Below are 19,383 nucleotides of genomic sequence, written 5' to 3' on the forward strand. Positions count from 1 at the left end.
GTCATGCATCTGCTGATGCACGATAAAGTGCCGTTAGCTTTTCTGATGACTTCATCACACTGATGACTCATGTTCATCTTGGAGTCCACTAGGACTCCAAGATCACTTTCCGCTTCTGTCCTACCAAGCAGGTCATTTCCTAGGCAGTAGGTAAGCTGGCCATTTTTCCTCCCTAGGTGCGGCACTTTGCATTTCTCCTTGTTAAACTGCGTTCTATTGTTTTCTGCCCACTTGTCCAAACTGTCCAGGTCTGCCTGTAGTTGTTCCCTGCCCTCCAGTGTGTCCACTTCTCCCCACAGTTTTGTATCATCTGCAAACTTGGACAGAGTATACTTCATTCCCTCGTCCAAGTCACTGATGAAGACATCGAAGAGTATCGGTCCAAGGACTGAGCCCTGCAAGACCCCACTACCCACTCCCTTTCAGGTCGATACCGACCCATCCACTACCACTCTCTGGATACGACCATCTAGCCAATTTGCCACCCACCAGACTGTGTAATCATCCAAGTCACAGCCTCTTAGCTTGTTCACCAGTATGGGGTGAGATACCATATCGAAGGCCTTCCTGAAGTCTAAGTAAACAATATCTACCCCACTCCTGTGTCGAGGTGTTTTGTAACCTGGTCATAAAAAGAGATAGATTAGTCAGGCATGATCTACCCGCTATGAACCTGTGCTGGTTTCCCCTCAGCATAATTTTTCCTGCTGGGCTCTCACATATATGAGCCTTAATAATCATTTCAAAGACTTTGCCAAGGATGGAGGTGAGACTGCCTGGCCTATAGTTGCCTGGATCCTCCTTCCTCCCCTTCTTGAAAATAGGGACCACACTGGCCCTTTTCCAGTCCTCCGGGACCTGTCCTGTGTGCCACGAATGCTTAAATATTCTTGCCAGTGGCTGTGCAATGATATTGGCCAGTGCCTTCAGTACCCTCAGATGGAACTCATCCAGGCCTGCTGATTTAAACACATCCAGTCCTTCCAAGTGACTCTGCAACATCTCAGGGTCAACGCTTGGTAGTCTGGCACCCAGCTGTTGCCTCTCTGCAATGTGAGACAATATCTCTTATTTGTTCTGATGTGTAAAAGTGCTAAATCTCGATGTCCTCTATCTTCATCCTAAGTCAATCTGCAGACCTCAGCAGATTCATTTGGGAATCATTGCCATCTACTGCAACTTGTGGCTTTGTGTGCCTGAGGTCCACTGGGTAGGGGAAGAGAGCTGTATATTGCCTAATTGAGATCACTTGGGACATTTTGCTGTACTAGGCGGTCACCTTCAGTAACAGCCATTAGCTCTACTCAGAAAAAAATCCATACTTTCCCTCTCCCTCATATGCCTACTGCAAGATATTGGTTGTACATCAGTCAGTCAAGGAAGCATACTCTACTGTGATGGCAGGTATCAGGGAAGAGACACCAGAATAGGGCTTTTCAACTATATGTGAAAGCAGTGGAAACAGCAGGCCTAAGGCAGCAAAAGGATAGAGCCAACTCCAATACGGCATTTCATAGATTTTCTAAGAAACTTGGTTTACCCAGTAGCCGTACACACAGCCAAAGCTAGCAGTGCATAAAACACCTCTGCCTTGTTGCACATCCTAAAACAAATAAAGTGTTGTACTCAGCAATTTTCTTTCAGTTTGAGTTATAGAAATGGGCATCTTTAAGGACCATTTTTCCTGGGTGTTCCTGTCAGTGAGTTTGCCAGCGGCAACTGGAGATGCTATTATTCAATCTCCAATTTAAAAGAAACCTTACTAGAGTATGTATGGCCATCTGTGGTTCTAAGTGATTCACAACATTAGTCAACCATTAGTCAACCAACAGCTTACATTTTTAGGGAAGAAACAAGATTTCTGAAGACATAGATTAAATACTTGTGGCACATACAAAAAATGTTTCAGGCCCAGGGGCTCGCTGCACTGGTGAAATATTGATTGTTACCTCTGAAAAACACTTTAAAGATGATGACAGACTGGGAATTACAATCCTATTACTGTACAACAACGGATTTGTAGTGTGTGTGTATAAAACACTGCTGCCATTCACAAACCAAACTGTCATTTCTCTAGACAATAAGGGAGCACTAAATAGTCTTTTATTATTATACCTACAACTCCTAGACCTCAGCTGGAGCTTTCTTGCAAAAATAGTTTGAATATGGGGCTGTCATCTCTTGCTCTTCCCATTGGCTACATTCGTAGTTGCCTAGAAACTCTTTTGAGATTGTTGGGTTTTTTATTTCAACTTTTGGATTGATAACGTACCTTCCGCCAGTCATGTTTTTTGGCAGTGGGAGCCAGGGTGACAGGCCCAGAATTGGCAAAGGGTTGATTTCTTCTAGTCCAGGAAACAGAAATGGACTCTACTGACTATCTGAACCAGTCCTGGGTTTCCAAAGCTATGGGATATTTGCAGATGTCTAGGTGGATTGAGACAGATGGCTCTGAGAACTGCATCCTTGATGGACGCGACCGCTCCATCATTATGCCACCAATTTCCATATCTAATTTGAAACACAGTTCCAGACACTTACTGTATAGCATTATGTTTGTTGTTTCCCAATCGTATGCGCTCAGCTCAGTAAAAAGATGTTATTTTTCTTACACCTGGCCCCGCAAACTCCAGCTGGGGCCAGAGGTTGAAGCAAAATTCCTGCAGTATCACCAGCAAGGAACAATTTTCAGCTCTCATTTACACCAGTGAGCCTCACTCAACGCTGCCCTGTTACAAACTTTGGACACCTGTGCATCTCCAGTGTCTTCAAAGTGGCTCAGATTTGAAAATGGCACTATCATATATTAATGAAGCATGGGAAGAAACAAAATCCAGTTCACACTTTCTTGTTGTGTGGTTCTTACCAAAAAAAAGCAAATACATACAACCAAATCTACTGAATAAGAAGGAGCCAGTATCGCAGAACCACTTTTCCAGGTACAGCTGTCCCTGTAAGGATGTCAGGGCCCGATTCTCATCTACTGCAAGGTTCTTCTACTCGGCTCTGGCAATGTAAAGGGGCTTAATGCCCGCATAAATCTACTCATCCTGCTGTAAGTGTCCATAGCCCCACCGATTTCAGCAAAGCTGGCCATTTACAACTGAGGTCTACCCCTTTCTCACTGCCACTCTATCCCACAGCAGTGGATTGGGACTTCAGAGATAATCTAACCCTTACCTCCTCTGCACACACCGTGAAAAAAACAACCCCAAGGCCAGTGTTGTAATGATCTGCAAGTCATGTTCAATGCAAAAGACACCATGCGAGTAATCAGTTCAGGGACTAGCATCCTATTTTGTGTGGCCTAGATTGGAAAAGCGAAATGCAAAAATCAACTTCTTTTGTGACTACTTAGTAACGCAGCACAATACGAATCAAAAATAACTCCTAAAAAAACTCTTTTATTAAACATGATGAAAATGGATCACCTTTCTGCTTTGGGGGACATTAGCTGTCCGTGTTAATCTGCTTGCCAGATGTTGGAAGAATCAATTATTAGAGACATTTATTGGCAAAAAGAAAACAAAATAAATCTCACAGGAGCAAAGCAGCTGACACTTTCATTTGACATTCAATGCATCATTCTGTGTTGTACTAAAGAGCTGGAACCAGATTTTCAATGGTATTTATATACCAACCTCCTGGACTTGGGTCTCAAACCCTGCTTGCTGTCTCACCAACTGATCCCTGGATATTCAAAGCAGATACCTTTCTGGGCATACATCTCTCTTTGTTCTCAAAGGCTTAGGTTTGTGGGGTTTTTTCACCTGATGCTAAATTTAAAAAAAAGAAAAGACTGAACAAACAAAACCATGAGTCAAACGTTTTGTATTTTGCCTGAATTCAGTAGGCTTTGGATAGTTATGTGCAATTTTAGTTGATATAGTGCCATTTACGTTCTCAAAGCCACTCAGATCTGCTGTAGTTCGAGGGGAGAAGTTTTCTCCTTGAAGTTGTAAATTCCACCTTTGCTAAGTCAAACAGCTTTCAGAGCTATTAAGCAATATTATTGTGGCATTTTTTTTTAAATGCTTCAAAAAGCACTTTTAGGAATGTAGAAAGTGATTCATAAATCACTCAGGGGCAGGTAAAACTGAGGAGAAGTGGCTTCATTTCCATACAATTTTTCATTCTTACCAAGCTGCGTTTATTCAGGGCTGATTAGTTAATTAATGCCTATAGGGTGTTTTGAACATATGAAGTGCTACATAAGTGGAAAGTATTAATCAGAGTATTATTTAAAGAAAGCCTAATTGGTTGATTTGTGGGGAAATTTAAGAATTAGCACCTCTTTCTTTTCTCAGAAGTAAAATATACCCAACCTTGTGCTCTTTGGTAGGTTAAAAATAATTATTTGGTGCCGCCTGTAGAGGATAGCACATCATAGATTTTGCTTGTATCGTGTGAGTTACAAATAACTCATTTAGAACTGTTTACAAAGTTATATTTATATATCAACATGCAAACTTTTTTTCCCCGGGTTTCCTTATTATCAACTATATAGGCTTCTGGAAAAACCACAAAAGCTATTTAAAAAACCAAAAACTTTTTTTACATAATCATTGTATGGGCTTCTCTCACAAAATCTACCCAGGCTAGGAAGCAAAAATGATGCATCTAAAGAGAATGATGTATTTTATTGATCCAGGCCTGATCCAGGCTCTTCTGCCAATGCACTTTTAGTGGAAATTCAGTGTTTTTATGATGGAGCATACTTGTGACAAACTGATGCTTGCAGACAGGCAGCACCACTTGAACCGGCCCAGAGATTGATCATGTTAGAAACTTGCTCATACACGGATGCAGGGCCAACTTTGAGGTAGGACAGGCAATAAGTGAGACATACCATTTATTACAGGAATTTCACCACCTCGCAAGGCAGAAGCTACATGCGCCTGTAGCTTGCATATTCTCCGTGTGCATGTGTGTGGGTACGTGTCTATGTAGATGCCCTGTTAGAAACCCTTGTCAGTTTGGTTACTCTCTCTCACAAAACGGCAAGCTTCCCAAGCCAGATACGTGCACAGAAATAACATGTCCCTGCAGCAAGGACAGATGCTCCCAAGAGCACGTTAGATCAGTCAGGTGCTCTTCATTGTGCTCCTACGAGCTGTAGCGCAAGGTTCAGAATCATGCCTGATGTTCTCAACACAAATGAGCAACACAGCAGTCGCTGCAATGCGTCCAAGACAGCAGGGAAGGCATGCGGTGATGATAGCGTGGGTTCACACCTAACGCGATACAGGCCTTCTTAAAAGCAGGGCTAGTGATTCAGTCAGCCGTTGTCATCCATCCCAGTCAGTGCTTGAAGCAGCGTTACAACTAGATGTTAAGGTGCAACATGGAAGGGTCGGTGGCATTTTATTTACAAGAGCAGGACCGTTCATTTGGGTATTGCACACCAATTATTTTGGTCTGCCTACCTTCCCTTTACAACCTTGAACTTCCCAAGACATTCCCCTAGCAAAATGGAATACTTCTTTCCATGGGATTTTGCCTTTGGCACATGCATCAGATTGCCTCTTTCTCCTCATTCTTTTATGCAGCTATTTATGATGGCAATGACAGCCTCCCCACCATGTGCCACTATAATAATAGCTACAGAAGAGAAGCCTCTTCATGGGGATCTGATTTGCAGGCACAGGCATAAGAAGAGCTCATCTTAAGAAAGACTGATGTTCCTTTGCAGTAGCAGTAGGGCTGTCGTAGCTGTCATCCAAAATTGGTTCCTGAGTCAAGTGTAGGCAGTACACAGTTGTGATCAACCACCTTGCTATTTTCTCATTTCATGAGAAGTTGTTTCATTACCACGTCAGCTGGAGATGGCCTGCAATTCTGTCTTATCTTTTCTCTAACTTCGTATAATAGATACATTCGGCAAATTCCATCGAGAATTAGCGATGTGGCTGTCAGAAAGTAAATTCGGCTGACCAAAATTATACTGTCACAATCCGAATATAGGAAAATGTTATGATCATTCCATAGGAAATTCCACTTTATTTTGCGCTACACTATCTTCCAAACTGGACATTTCAATTATCAGGAGTGTAAGGAAGCTAAAGGAATTACTGTTTTAGATTGTACAGAAAACTGATTTTCAGCAGAAAAAAATATTTAAGTTATCTCTACATTTTTGCTCATTTTAATGGTATCCAGGTTGTAGCTGTATTGGTCTAAAGGAAAAAGCATTCAGGATTTACAATTAAAGAAATTTCTTTGCAAAATTCTTGTTGGTCTAATAAAAGATATCACCTCTACCCAGTGGTGGCACGTAGAAGGTACACGGGGGTGCATGTGCACCCCCTGAGGGCACCAGTGCACCCCCTAACTGGCCACACTCGCCACTTAGACGATGAGCCAAAGGGCCAGGCGGGAATGCTGGCGCCCCCACTGCAAGTGCCGGCTGGGGAGTGGTGCAGAAGTGGCCACAGCAAGACCCACCCTCCCCCAGTCAGTGAGATAGGCCATGGGGGAATCCCTCCACTGCTGGCAGGATTGGCTGCAGTGGGACCCCCCAGTCACTGAGGGGGCACATGCCCCCCCTGACTAAGGAGGCACCAGTCGCCCATGCCTCTACCACGAGTCCTGAATGTTTATTCTAATGTAATTTTGGATTATGTTGGGCCTGATAAGTGAAAAAATAGTTCAGAGTATAGCAACATATTTACACTAACTAATCCAAATGGACACAGAGCTGAGTTTTTCTGGCATTCACAGTACTTCAACATTCTTTTAGCCTTGATCTTCCAAACTCATCCAATCTAAGTTGCAGGTTACTTCACAGTAAAACAGAAGGAAAGCAAAAACACCTGGCTTCCTACCTTCAAGACTACAAAACTTCTAATCGTACTGTGTAGGGCAGATCCAAAGACTATTTGGATTTCAAGTAAGGAAAGTTCCCTCACTGGCTCCAATAGACACTTAAAATGTAGTCATCAGCAGGAAAGCTCCAAAATCCATCAACATATGCAAAGAACACCCAGATAAGAAAGACAGATATAGGTTTGTTGGGCACTGATGTAAAACAAGAAGTCATCCTTCAGGTAGAATTCCAGTTCTTTATTAACTACAGATGTCAGCTCCTTGTTACTGAATTTAAATGAACAATAGCACCGCAGCTCAAAAGTTCCTAGCAGATTGAAAAAACACAGGTTTTTAGCCCTACCAGTATGTGTGAGCTGAAGCTTCCACCTGCCCTTTGGGGTTGATCGGTTCAAACTGAGAAGCTTAACTTTTCACGTGTGTTGTAAATTGCTTTCTCGGGGTTGTGCTCCAATTCATTGCTGATTTCCACTTTCAGTTATATTGGGAGGCTTTGGTCCCAGCAGGAGCAGGGGGGCTCCTAATTCCACACATCTTCTTCATTGGGGTTTTTCCTTTACTTCCACAGAAACAGGCACCCTCTTATTTATTGGTAAGTTCCCAGCTAATTCCTAATGACCTTTTCATAGTGCTTTCTGCATTTGCATCTGTGCAATCATTTGAGCTCTCCGCACCCACATCTCCGTTTCACATGACGATACAGTACACTTGAAAGCTGAGTGCCACCCACACCAATAAGGAACTCAGATATGCTACATGGCTTTTTTTTTCCTCTCCCTCCTCCTTCAGAACTCAAAATGTACAGTTTGTATTTAAGCCATTAGTTGTTCGTTCTAGCACCCAAAATGACTAACAGTAATGAAAGTAAATTGCTGCTTGACTGTGTGAAGTCCCTGTCAAAAGCTTTCTTCATTAATGCACTGCTGATTTTAAACTAAAGGACCAGTGGTTATATACAATACCTGCAGCAATGCCGGCACGGTTTGCAGCTAAGGAGCTAAATTCTGTGTTGCGTAACATGCAGAAATCAACTCCGTCTTTAAAACACGAACACACTTCCAAGCTTTCTAAGTATAAATGTTAAAAAACATCAGATTTGATGTTAAGTGCTTCAGTAAGCCCACTGAAGCAAGAAATCAGGTCTTTTAATCCAACTATTATTCAAATGAGTACATGCTAGCTGCCACACCTACATTATCTAGAAGAAAAACAAATTAGGTAATGGAAAAAAGATCCCTGTCAGTAACTCCACACTGTAATATGGGAATGAATCATAAGAAGCATCTTTCTCTTTCTTTTTTCTTTAAGAAAGCAATGAAGAACCTCGAGATGTACTTAGGACTCAACCTAGCTGCAGCTGCAACAGCGAGATGCAGCCACAAGAAAGAGCCCCCAGTTTATTTATTATGGCCAAAAGAAAGATCCATTAATTTAACTTGAGCCTAAATCTTTATTAAGACAGAACCGGACATGCTGCAAGATTTAAAGTCAATGCTGTCTCTCCTCCCCTCCCCTCCAACACAAACATACAGAGGTCTGGAAACAACTGCCACTAGCAAACCATGGCTGTATCCACCTCAATACTCAGCCTGGAAAGCAATCTGTTTGCATGGAGTTTGGTTCTGTGCAGCACCAATATTACGATAATACAATATTAATACATCAAAATGGATGCACTGCAAAGAATTAATTATCATTCAAGCCAGGGGGGTTTTGGAAGCCCCATAAAAGTATCTGATCCCACGGTAAATAAATAAAGGTAACCACAGGTACCTAGCGTTCAGCTGTACAACAAAAAAGGTTGAAAATTGGTGCATTTTGGTGCTTTTGTGTAGTATTCTTTTAAGGGACAAACAGGTGAGATGATAGGACTTTGTTTTTACAGATGCTGTGCAATTTGGACAATGATAGGGAAAATACAGTTGAATCAATTTATTAGTGATGAGAAAAATTGAGTAACTCTTGAAGCAAAATTTCAAAATATGGTTTGTTACTTACAAAACTTTCAGCCGCGCCTAGTTTCATTGAACAGTATGTGGTACACTGGCTTTTGTTCTTCATTTGGCAATGTAAGACCAGAGACAGGATCATATAGTAAGTGTTAAATAAGCAGTGCTCCAAATGGGCAAGTGAGAGGCAGCAGACTGCAAACACAAGCCAGTGCTCTTGCTATTAGTGTCTCAGCCTCTTATGTCAGCCTCAGGCCAGAACAATCTAATACAGAGCATCAAGGAGGATGGCATTCTTAAGAAATATTAAGAGATGTCCAAAAAGAGGAAAAAAATAAATACTAAGAACACTATCTTAAACTGCAGCTTGTTTCCACTGTGCTATAATGTAAAAGATGAGATTAGCAGAATTGAATAATTCAGATTTGGACTCAGATTAGAATCTGAAATGTTTTGATCTCAGATCTGAAATTGGTCCCAGCTGCAATGACAGTAATTAGATTGAGAGTGGCTATTACAGAGACAGCAAGGTTGGCTGTAAAATGTTGATCCGTGTCTGCATTCTGCACCTTTGAAAGGTCATCGCTGGGCTTTTGGTTGGGTCCCAAATTACTTTACATCAGTAGGACTGCTAATAATATGAATACTTTACCATTTATTTGAAACAAGTTCTGTTTTGATACAAGGGATATTGTCTGTGGCTCTACCTGCTTTGACAACCTGAATCATCGCTAATACTTGACATCATCACATCCACATTGCAGGAGCTTTTGATTCATCTACTGCCATACCGACCACTGATATGCTCTATGCCAGTCACCACAAAAATATCCACTAAGGACTCTCCTACCTGCAAGGTTCCCTTTATCACACCCTGTTAGTTTAGGGACTGTCAGAGGGAACGAGAAATAAGTGCTACCTAGGTCCTTAATTTTGCTAACAGGCATTCACTTTTGCTTCTGTCCTCGCAGCACAAAGTAACATCTCTTCAGAAGACAGTTTTCATTTTTGCTGCTTATTGGATAGAGCAACAAGAAAATCAAAAAAGTTCCCTCCCTTGATCAGGATTTAAGAAAAATGGCAATAAAATTTATTAGTAGATCGAAATTTAGTATCCAGCATCTAAGTTAGTTTTCATTAAAGTAATTAGAAAAACAAACTAATCCTTTAGGTTTTTTTAGGTCAGACTTTCAAAGCTGTCTCTGTTGACAGGGTCCAATTCAGCATGCTGTTACTCCAGCTTCATACCAGGGCAACTCCAGTGAAATAACTGATTTACATCAAGCAAAAAAGCTCTAGTAACACAAGAGAATTACTGTCAAGTCCAACGTCCCCCACAAAAGCTATGCTTGAATATGTAAGTAGCCGTTTGCATAAAAATTGTAGGGTTAAAGCTTTATGAACATATGCCCCATACTTTACCTTGGAAACCTGGCCTAACTCCAAACCTTTAGAAATGATTACACGTCCCTGCTCTACATCTCAAAACAAGTGCTTTATTAAACTGACATTTTGTAGCTTATTAGTCTGTGATTTAGACTGGTACATTTGAGCACTTTGGGGAAAAGAAAGGCAAAAAAGGGCCCAGTTGTTTGGTTTAGAAATAAAGTTTCCTACACACGCATGCTAATTTATTTCAGTGAAAATGTCATAACTAATTGCAACACTTAGCCTCAGCGCACATGCATGGCAGTTGTGTCAATACAACAGACAACAGCTCCAAAGGAGCTATTACTATGCAGCAGGCCGATAATCCACAAATGGAAAAGAATTTACACAATAGACTCTAATGGTTTCCAAGGAGCCATTATGGTATATCAGGTAAATAAAATATTATTAACATGTATATATATATATTTTTTTTTTTGCATTTAAACCACTTGCAGCATAGTGCCTAGGAAATAGCCGTCTTTCGTTAAATGCAGAAAGAACCACTAAAAACGTTCTAAAAAAAAGACGGAGGAGCAGACTCCTACCATTGCAAGAGGAACAATTCCTGCAAATGTCGTTTGGCTGACAAAGATCTCGGAGACCACCAGGTCGCTCACGGTCTCTTCTCTGGGGTATTCCACCTGCCAGGTGATTTGCTGGGCCCCTGTCAGGTTGCTGCTACTGTCCATTTCAAAATCCATCTGCAAGATCTCATGGAAGGACATGTTTGCCCTGGAAAACAAAATCGGCATTCAAGTACAATTGAAAACGAAACAACAAAATGCCAGGGACAAAATAAATGGCAACATTTCCCCCACCCCCGCAACAGAAGCACTATTATCAGATTCAATGTGCAGACCTAAGGAAGTTGATAAAAGCCTTAATCAAACAACCCGCCAGGCAATGGCTATATTTTATAGATGAACTTACAATCCATCTTTTAGTGTTCTGAAAAGGAAGCATGTTTCCCATTAAACTCGGACATTAATTCTATGTCATCTCTCCGAACCTGTAATATAAAGCCTGGACCCTGGGAAGCACGCAACACAGATGTTGCTAAATTATTTAATCCAACATCATTACCATTTTGTTGTTACAAATACCAATGCCCTGAAACAGCAAGATACTTGTTCATTCCTCACATTGCACCAGAAACAAGCTCTCAACATTTTTTTTTTCTTTTTTTGGCATTCAAACACGAGCTTGCCTTTATCTCTGTGAAAAAAAAATGGATGTGTGAAAATTATACAGGACAAAAAAGTGGGGTTAGATTATACTCATTTTCAATTCATGAAAATATTCTTCTTGTCAGCGAGGCAGACTGGTAATGGTATGATGATCATCATATAGTTTGCATCCAAGGATAAGTTTAAGAGTGGAGAAACGGGTGTAATGCAAAGTACTCACAGCTGCATTTGTGAATTATTTCTGCTTTTACTGATACCACCATCACTCTCCTGTAGCCAAGCGTTATACAAATATCAACTAATTAATCCTCATGACATTCCTGTTGGGTAGATAGTCTTTTCTTCAGTTTATAGAGAACCAAACAATCACTGGATTTATCCAATACTATAAAGCAGATCAGTGGCAAGGATCCATTTGGAATAACAGTGCTTCCCTCCTGTCTAATAGAAGTTATCAGATTTATCCAAAGAACCTTGCCTGCCTCCCTCCTTCACCTATTTTTATCCACGCAACCAAAAACATCCTACAAAAGGAGTATAAGACTCATTGCTCCCGTTTTATAGATGGGGAACAGAGACTTGACCAGAATAACACGATCAGACAGTTGTAGCACCGGATCCACTGGTTCACACTATCGTTGTAAATGCTTAGCTTCCACACCCACAACCACCTTAAAATATCACCTTTAGAAAAAATTAAATTTGACCCAAATGCTTGAGACTACTAACATCAAAAAAACAATGCTGGCAAAAACTGTTGACACCTCCCTGTGCTTCTCCACTGAAACAAAGGAACAGAGCTCCTTCTCAAGAACAGAGACTTTCGCGCTCATCTGTCTCCTCAGAATGCTGTGAATTCACAAAGGCAGACGTTATTTTTTACTGTATGCTTTTGAAGTCACGTTGTAAAGGAGAAAATCTGAACACAAATTATTGATTTTTATGTTCTCATTCTGACAACATACCCCTCCAATGTATACTCCAGTACCTGGGGGGATAAATATTTTCCAACTTAACAAAGGATTATATCTACCTTCAGGCAAGGCTAGAAGCTAAAAATGCAACTTTCAGGTGTCCTGCTAGACCTATGGCTCTCAACCGTTTTAGCCTCAAAGCCTCCCCCACGCACATTAGACTCAAAGACCCCCTCCAAAATGTTGGTGAATTGAGTGGCACCCCATTTCAAGAACTAACATTTATTACAGTTCTTACATCCCTGCGGAGGGGCCAGGTAGTGGCGATGGGGGAACGACCAGGCAGGGACAAGGGATTGGACAAATTACTGGAGAAAAGGTACATCAGTAGCTGTTGAACATGGGAGTTCGGGATACAGCCTCTGAATCATAACTTTCTTAAATGCTGGTGGCTGGAGATGGGCAAGGAACAGGGGAAAAGCCCTGTTCACTCTTCCTTTCACTATCCACTCTCTGCCGCTGTGTGACACAGGATACCGGGCAATACAGACCCAATAAATGGCAGTTCCTATGCTCTAACAAGACCCATAAGATAAATTACATCATGCAATACTAGAGTGGCAATTAGAGCTGTCTTCACTTCTGCAGGAAAAAAAGTTGTCACCATAATTGAGAGTTCAGCTGCGTGGTCCCTAGCTCATTGCTTCTATCAATTAGTTTTACATCTTCACAACCCAAGCAAGCCCACATATCAGGAACTAAATTCACAGGAGCCTTAGATACAAAATGTCCATCCCGATTTTGAATCCCACCAAACCATCCACGGCAAAAATTTCCAAGCCCATCGCAAAAAATTGGACAAACTCTTGGGGTCTCAAGTTCTGTTCAGAGATTCGTCTCTAAAGTCATTAGAAGGAGCATGGGGTATTCCCGGATAGCTTCTGCCAGTTCAAACATGAGAGCTTTTATTAAGTGTATAGGTGCCACCCACAGTGACCGAAGCATCACAACTGCATAGCTACATATTCCACACCTTTTTTTAAAGGCAGACTGGTTTGTAGACTGTCATATCTGGGAATCAAAGTTTAATTCCTACATGAGAGGAAAGAAAGGGCAGGTAGCCATGTTCATCTGAAGTCAGGCACAGCAGGGTAGCACCTTAGAGACTAACCGGTTCAGAAAGGCATAAGCTTTTGTAGATGACGGCCTACTTCGTCAATCCAGTCACAGTACCGGACGAAGTATACTTGCACCTAGGAAAGCATACACTCCTCTGAACTAGTAAGTCTTTGCAATTCTCCCCTGCCCTGCCATTCATACACGGAGGAAAAGTTTAGATCCATCACAGAAATGCAAAACTCCAGAAATCTTGGTTCAGAAATGATTCTCAGACCAACACGGCTACCAAATACATTCCTAGATCCATCATACACACTGCTTCACCCTTTAAAGATACTTATGAAACAGAGAAAGAACAACATAGTGGAGAAATGGTGACCCAGTTTGACAAGGAGAGTTCCTGCAACTGCTTAAAGAAAAAGAAATCCTGTCCCATTAATCAAACACTTCCCACTTTGTCTCCGAGAGACTTCAAATGCACAGTAAGTTATCAGCATCTGAAAACAAAACACCAACTTTATACTCTTTTTCTTTCAGAAAACAGCCAGAAAAGCCACACTTTTGTGCCAGACTCACCATGTTCTAATTAGGTTTCACTAGCATTCAGCCCCTGGAGTATTTTCTTCATCCGCAGCCCTACAAATTACTTCCAAATTTCATCCGAGACTGTGGCCATCGCTTCCCCCTTCAAGACCAGCCCTAAGAGCAATGCCAAATGCTATGATACCCAAGCCCCTAAGTCCCTGATGGAAGAGCATATGATTAATCTTCAGTTGTCTTTCAAGTCTCTTCTCAGGTTAGGGCTATAATGAGCCAATGATAAAGCTTGAAGAATAAAATTCAGTGGCCCATAGTCTTTCTACTGTTCCTGCAGCCTTTGTTCTTTCTCACCTATAGATTCTTTTCTTTCTTCTAGCAGGAAGACTGATACTTCATGCAGGCATCTACATGTTCATTAATGCACCTTAGTTACAGCACATTTAGTTCAGTGCCGGAGCACGGTGTTTTAGTGACACTTAGTGCACATTAGCCTATTAACACTGAGAGGTAGGCTATTAGCATGCTTGATAACCTCTACACTACCATGCAAGTGTTATTAGGCTAATGCGCAGTAAGCGTCTCGTGTAGACGTGCCCACAGTCTTGCGACATGTTAACTGTCCTCCATAAAAGAGCATGGTAGACATGCCCATCAGGAGCTATGAAAGTCCTAAATTGAAGGGACCTGATACATCTCTTACTTATGCTAGTGTAAGTCAGGACCAATTCCACTGAAATAAAGGGAGAAAACTCGGAGAAGTCAAATCAGAATCAAACCCCAAGAATCAAATATTTACTTTCTTCAATCTCAGGGAACTTCTGTCTACAAATCATAACACTGAGACTTAAAGTCCCCTTCTCTAGTACTGGGAATTAGCTACATGCCAGCCCTTGATATCATTTCCTTTAAACGGAATTCTCCCATCATGGCAAATCTTTGATTTTTCTTTGGCCTTCACTGTAGGTCATGGCCAATTCTTAGAGGTTGGACTTCATGCTTGCTGAATTACAGATATCCTTTACGTATCTAATGAGGATAAAGTGCTATGAAAGCCAGCAGGCTACCAACAAATAAGAAGAATTTGACTCATGCCATGATTAGCTATTAAATCCTATTTTTAATTGAACTCACTCTTGTTAAAACCTGGCAACTTTTTCTTGCCACATGTTCTATTGTTCTCTGAACAAGTTGCTGCACAGAAAGATCCTGTGGCATCTGAGGTTATACAGTGCTTGTTATCGTCTTTCCTTTCCTACGTCTTCCTTCTCCTTTCTTTTCTTTTGTCCAGTTAAAGCCACTGCCCGAGAACTTTCCCAAACCCCAGTTTAGAAAAGCAATAAAAAAATAAAGTCAAAATTACTTTTATAAAAAAAGATGATTTCCTGCAAGCAGAAGGAAAAGACCTTATAATTTTAGGCAGCTGGCATGCTTGCTAATAAGTCCATTTCTATGGAAATGAGTTCATAACTATTAATTTTGCCTGCTCCTGATCTATTCTTGATGAGCCTTTCAAATTTAGAAAAGCGCTTCATGATTCTCTCAATTTGGTAATTACTAACTCCCTTTGATGAATCCAGCCCAGTGTTTCAGACATGAGACATTCATTAGACATTTTTCTTTCTGGGGAGAGGAAAAAAAGAAAGCATGGCTCAGTTTTATTTCTTCTCGCAGGCTCAAGTAAGTAGGCCTTGTTCGTCAAAACACAGCTTATAATCCTATTTTCTATTGTAATTGCACTTCCACAATACCCCTTTTTCTAGCTAGAGTACCCATCAAGCTTTGGACACTTTTACACAACTTTCCAAATGTCTAGCCTCAAATATATTTAATGTGCCCCAGATAGGTTTCCAACTTTTCAACCACACGCTTCATTGTGCGTGACATAATTACAGCTGGCAGGAGTTGTATGACACTGCGGTCCTGTTATAGAATATATGGTTTTGTATAAAACCATAAACCAATGCAACCTATTCCAAACATGGTTTCCAGAACTATATTTAAAAATGAATTATTCTGGGCGATAAAATCTTCTTAAATTCTATATGAAATGCATTTAACTCCAGTACCATACCTGGCAGCACAGACAGCTGTACCCAGGCAGAGTGCAGCTGAGTAATGTAGCTCCACGATGAGAGAGCAGCCCAGTTGCAGCAGTTTTCCCTGTACATCACCACTTGCAGGGTTGAGTCTTAAATATTTACTTCTAGAAATGTGAATTAGCTCAGTAATGAGCAATTGTCTACCATGAGACAGTGGATTTTTCCAAGGAAGAACTCTTCCCCAGTGGGATAAATCACAGACCATATGACACAGGATAAAGATTACGGGGAGAATTTTCAAAAGTACCTAAAGTATCTTAGAAGCAAAGTCCCTTTACCAATCTATGGGACTCGTGCTATTGAAGTCTTAGATGCTTTTGAAAAATTGTACCACATCTTTAGACAAACTGTTGCCTCAACTGACCTCCTTTAAGGGAGAAGAAACTATTCATCATGTTACCTCTGTGTTCATGTTCCATACACATGCACACACCCGCGCACACACAGATTTATCTCTGCCTTAACATGTCTATGCAGATGGCAAGAAAAATGTACTCTAAATCTGCATCTTATATTCACTGATGGCAGGGAATATACAGAGCCAAATCTGAGCTTTATTAAATATTAGTCATCTTTAAACTGCACGGGCACACTTAACAGGTTTGTGGGTTTATCGAAACAGCAACCACCAAAACACTTTAATGCAAAAACTATGAGAAATGACCTAGAACTGAATTATCTTCATACTTACTACATTTTATTAAATGAAACGCATGACAAAAATAGCAGTCTAGGCACTGGGGTAACATGCTGTAGCTGATGGTATAATGGTAGTGAACTTTGACTCGTTATTAGTTAGCTTTAAGAAACAAGACCACAGAGCTATCAGCGTCAGATACTTTCAACAAAGATCCACATTGCTAACTTACCCAAAGAGCTTCCTGTCTGCTTTTCCATAAAGAATTAAATATGCACAACATCACAGGGAAAGATGACAGGAGGGCAAGTTCTGAAATGCAATCGGGTTGAGCATATCACTGGATCACTGAGAGTTTATCAGCAAGAACATCCATTCCCTTTCAACAACTCAATTCCCATAAAACCCAAAAGTTACATTAGTGATGGCTTTTTTATTCTCTCTTACAGCAAATCATGATTTTCATTAACTCCTAAAATAATGTTTTCAGTAAATGGCAACCTGTTTATGAGGTGGACGGGAATGTAAAGCTATGAAAAAATGGAGTGTGAACTAGGTAATTGCAAAATAATAAATGTCTGATGTTCTGTTGTTCAAGTATGTTTTCCATCATTTTAAAGTTAGGGCTGACTTTTGCTCCCGCTGAAGTCTGTGGCAAATCCCCACTGAATTCACTAGGAACAGGATTAGTCTTTAAGACAGGAACATTAGGTTATAGTTCATAACATGCCAATAGTGAAAGTCAGTCTCCTTCAGTCTCCAGTTGGACTTCTGGAATAGTACCGTTTATTTGAGAGCAGTGAGCTGCACAGGATCCAGCCCCAGGTTTCAACAGTTAAATGGAAATGTTCAGCACCCAAAAATCCGCCTGAAGTCAATCAGAGATGCAGGTGCCCAGCACTTCAGGGCAAACAAAATCCCCAAACTCAAGTCTTGATCATTTTTTCACTGAAGATGTTTAGATCCCAGTGGCTTCAAAGTCAGTTCCTAAACCTAGCCTCTCAGGGCATTAATGGAAAATTCGGGTTCTAGCTTTCAAGCTCCAAAGAGGATTTTCAAACGAGCTTTAGTTAAAGCATCCCCGCCACCATTTTTCAGTGCAGGAATGCTGATACACATAACGTAGGAGTCTCCTGGAGCACAATAATTACCACGCTCCAGCAGACTTGATGAAATCTTGCATGTTCTAAGTGTCTCCAAAATGATTAAGCCTCTGTTATTTAGGTGCTTTACTACAGGCATTCAAGTTGGACCATCTTGGCTAAAAACACTAGGAGCTGAGAGCCACCGATGTGTGGGAATAAACAGGGTGGGATCTTTTACTACATTTTAAAGGCCTGAAAATACATTTTTGGCTACTTTAATATTGCTTTCCTCCCAGGAAGCAGTGATTATTTTTTCTTGTTTTGTGCTATGAAATTATTCTGACATGCTTTCCCCACCCCTTCCTGTTCTGCTTATGAGTGCAATTTCTTTGACAAACGTTGCGTGGAAGTGCTGTTCTGTGAATCAGAATGGAGATACCAGTCCATACACATAGTCAAATCCCAAGCCTCAACATTCATGATCTGGAAGAGAAAAGAAATCTCAGAGTATTAAAGTCTTTTTTCTTCCCTGGCACAGAAGCAGTTGCAATGCTTTTGAATGAAACTTCCCCTCTCCCACTTACCCTTACTCCACACCCTTCTCCCTGCCCTGCTAACCCAGTCCTTAAATGTACCTGTTCTCAAAGACTGGCTCCTACCCTGGGGGTCTTTAAGACAAGGCTAGATGAACACCTTGCTGGGGTGGTTTGACCCCAGTACTCTTTCCTGCCATGGCAGGGGGTCGGACTCGATGATCTACTCAGGTTCCTTCCGACCCGACCAACTATGAAATCGAGTCTGCTCCAACACGCTATAATTACAGTGCATTGGAGCAGCCTCCCTGCACAAATATAGGAGCCGAGAGGCTCTGGGTTTAAAGCAGGTGTTACCGGGTGAAAGTCTAAGACTCCTGTTAGGAAGGACATCAGACTAGAGGATTGTGATGGCCCCTTCATATCTAAACCACAGGGTACATTCACATGGCGCAGTGCCATGAACACGAGAGTTTAGGTGAAGGTACAGCCATGTCAATGCAGTGCTCCTGCTCTTCCCAGGCTGATGTGCCTTACTCAATGGGGTACCGGACGGTAGGATCCCTACCTCTGAGAGGCATGGCCAGTTGTATAGAGTAGTCATACCCTCAGGACATACCCTAAGGCCAGGACCAACAACCTGCATTGTACTGCACCTTGCCTCAAGCTTCAGTGGCAACAGGGAAGCGTTCAGCTAACATGCTACCATTGCCACCGCCCCCAAACTGTGATGCTTCTCCAAAGGGATTTGTTTCTGCCTAGGAGGATCCCGCAATAAGTTTTGGGATTGTAAAGCACATAAGAAGAACATGTTGGAGAGAAGCTGTTCCACCCTCGCCAAAGCAGGCACTGTCACTCCGTCCCAAAGCGCTGCCTTTTGTTCCTTTTCCTTTCCAAAACACTCACAGGTAGCAGTAAGAGGGATGGACACGGTTGCCCTCCCCGCTGTACACCTGCACTTCACATCTGACCGGTGCCAGCCGTTCCACACACAAGCCAAAGGTAGGAGTCCTGCCCATCATGGGCAGAGGCTGAAGGTCAGCAAGTCGGGGGGGGGGGGGGGG

General features: G+C 41.6%; 1 protein-coding gene across 1 annotated transcript in view; it reads right to left on the reverse strand.

Annotated features, from left to right (window-relative positions):
• Window positions 1-19,383, reverse strand: part of LOC109290242 (transmembrane protein 132B-like) — a 317,341-nt gene that overhangs the window by 112,271 nt on the left and 185,687 nt on the right. The window contains exon 4 of the mRNA XM_019506646.1: window positions 10,751-10,937. Within this exon, the coding sequence (XP_019362191.1) occupies window positions 10,751-10,937 (187 nt within the window). The remainder of the gene's footprint in view (window positions 1-10,750; window positions 10,938-19,383) is intronic.

The sequence above is a fragment of the Gavialis gangeticus genome, unplaced genomic scaffold (assembly GCF_001723915.1).
Source record: "Gavialis gangeticus isolate Ggan-Ray unplaced genomic scaffold, GavGan_comp1, whole genome shotgun sequence".
In the NCBI taxonomy this organism is placed as follows: Eukaryota; Metazoa; Chordata; order Crocodylia; family Gavialidae; genus Gavialis; species Gavialis gangeticus.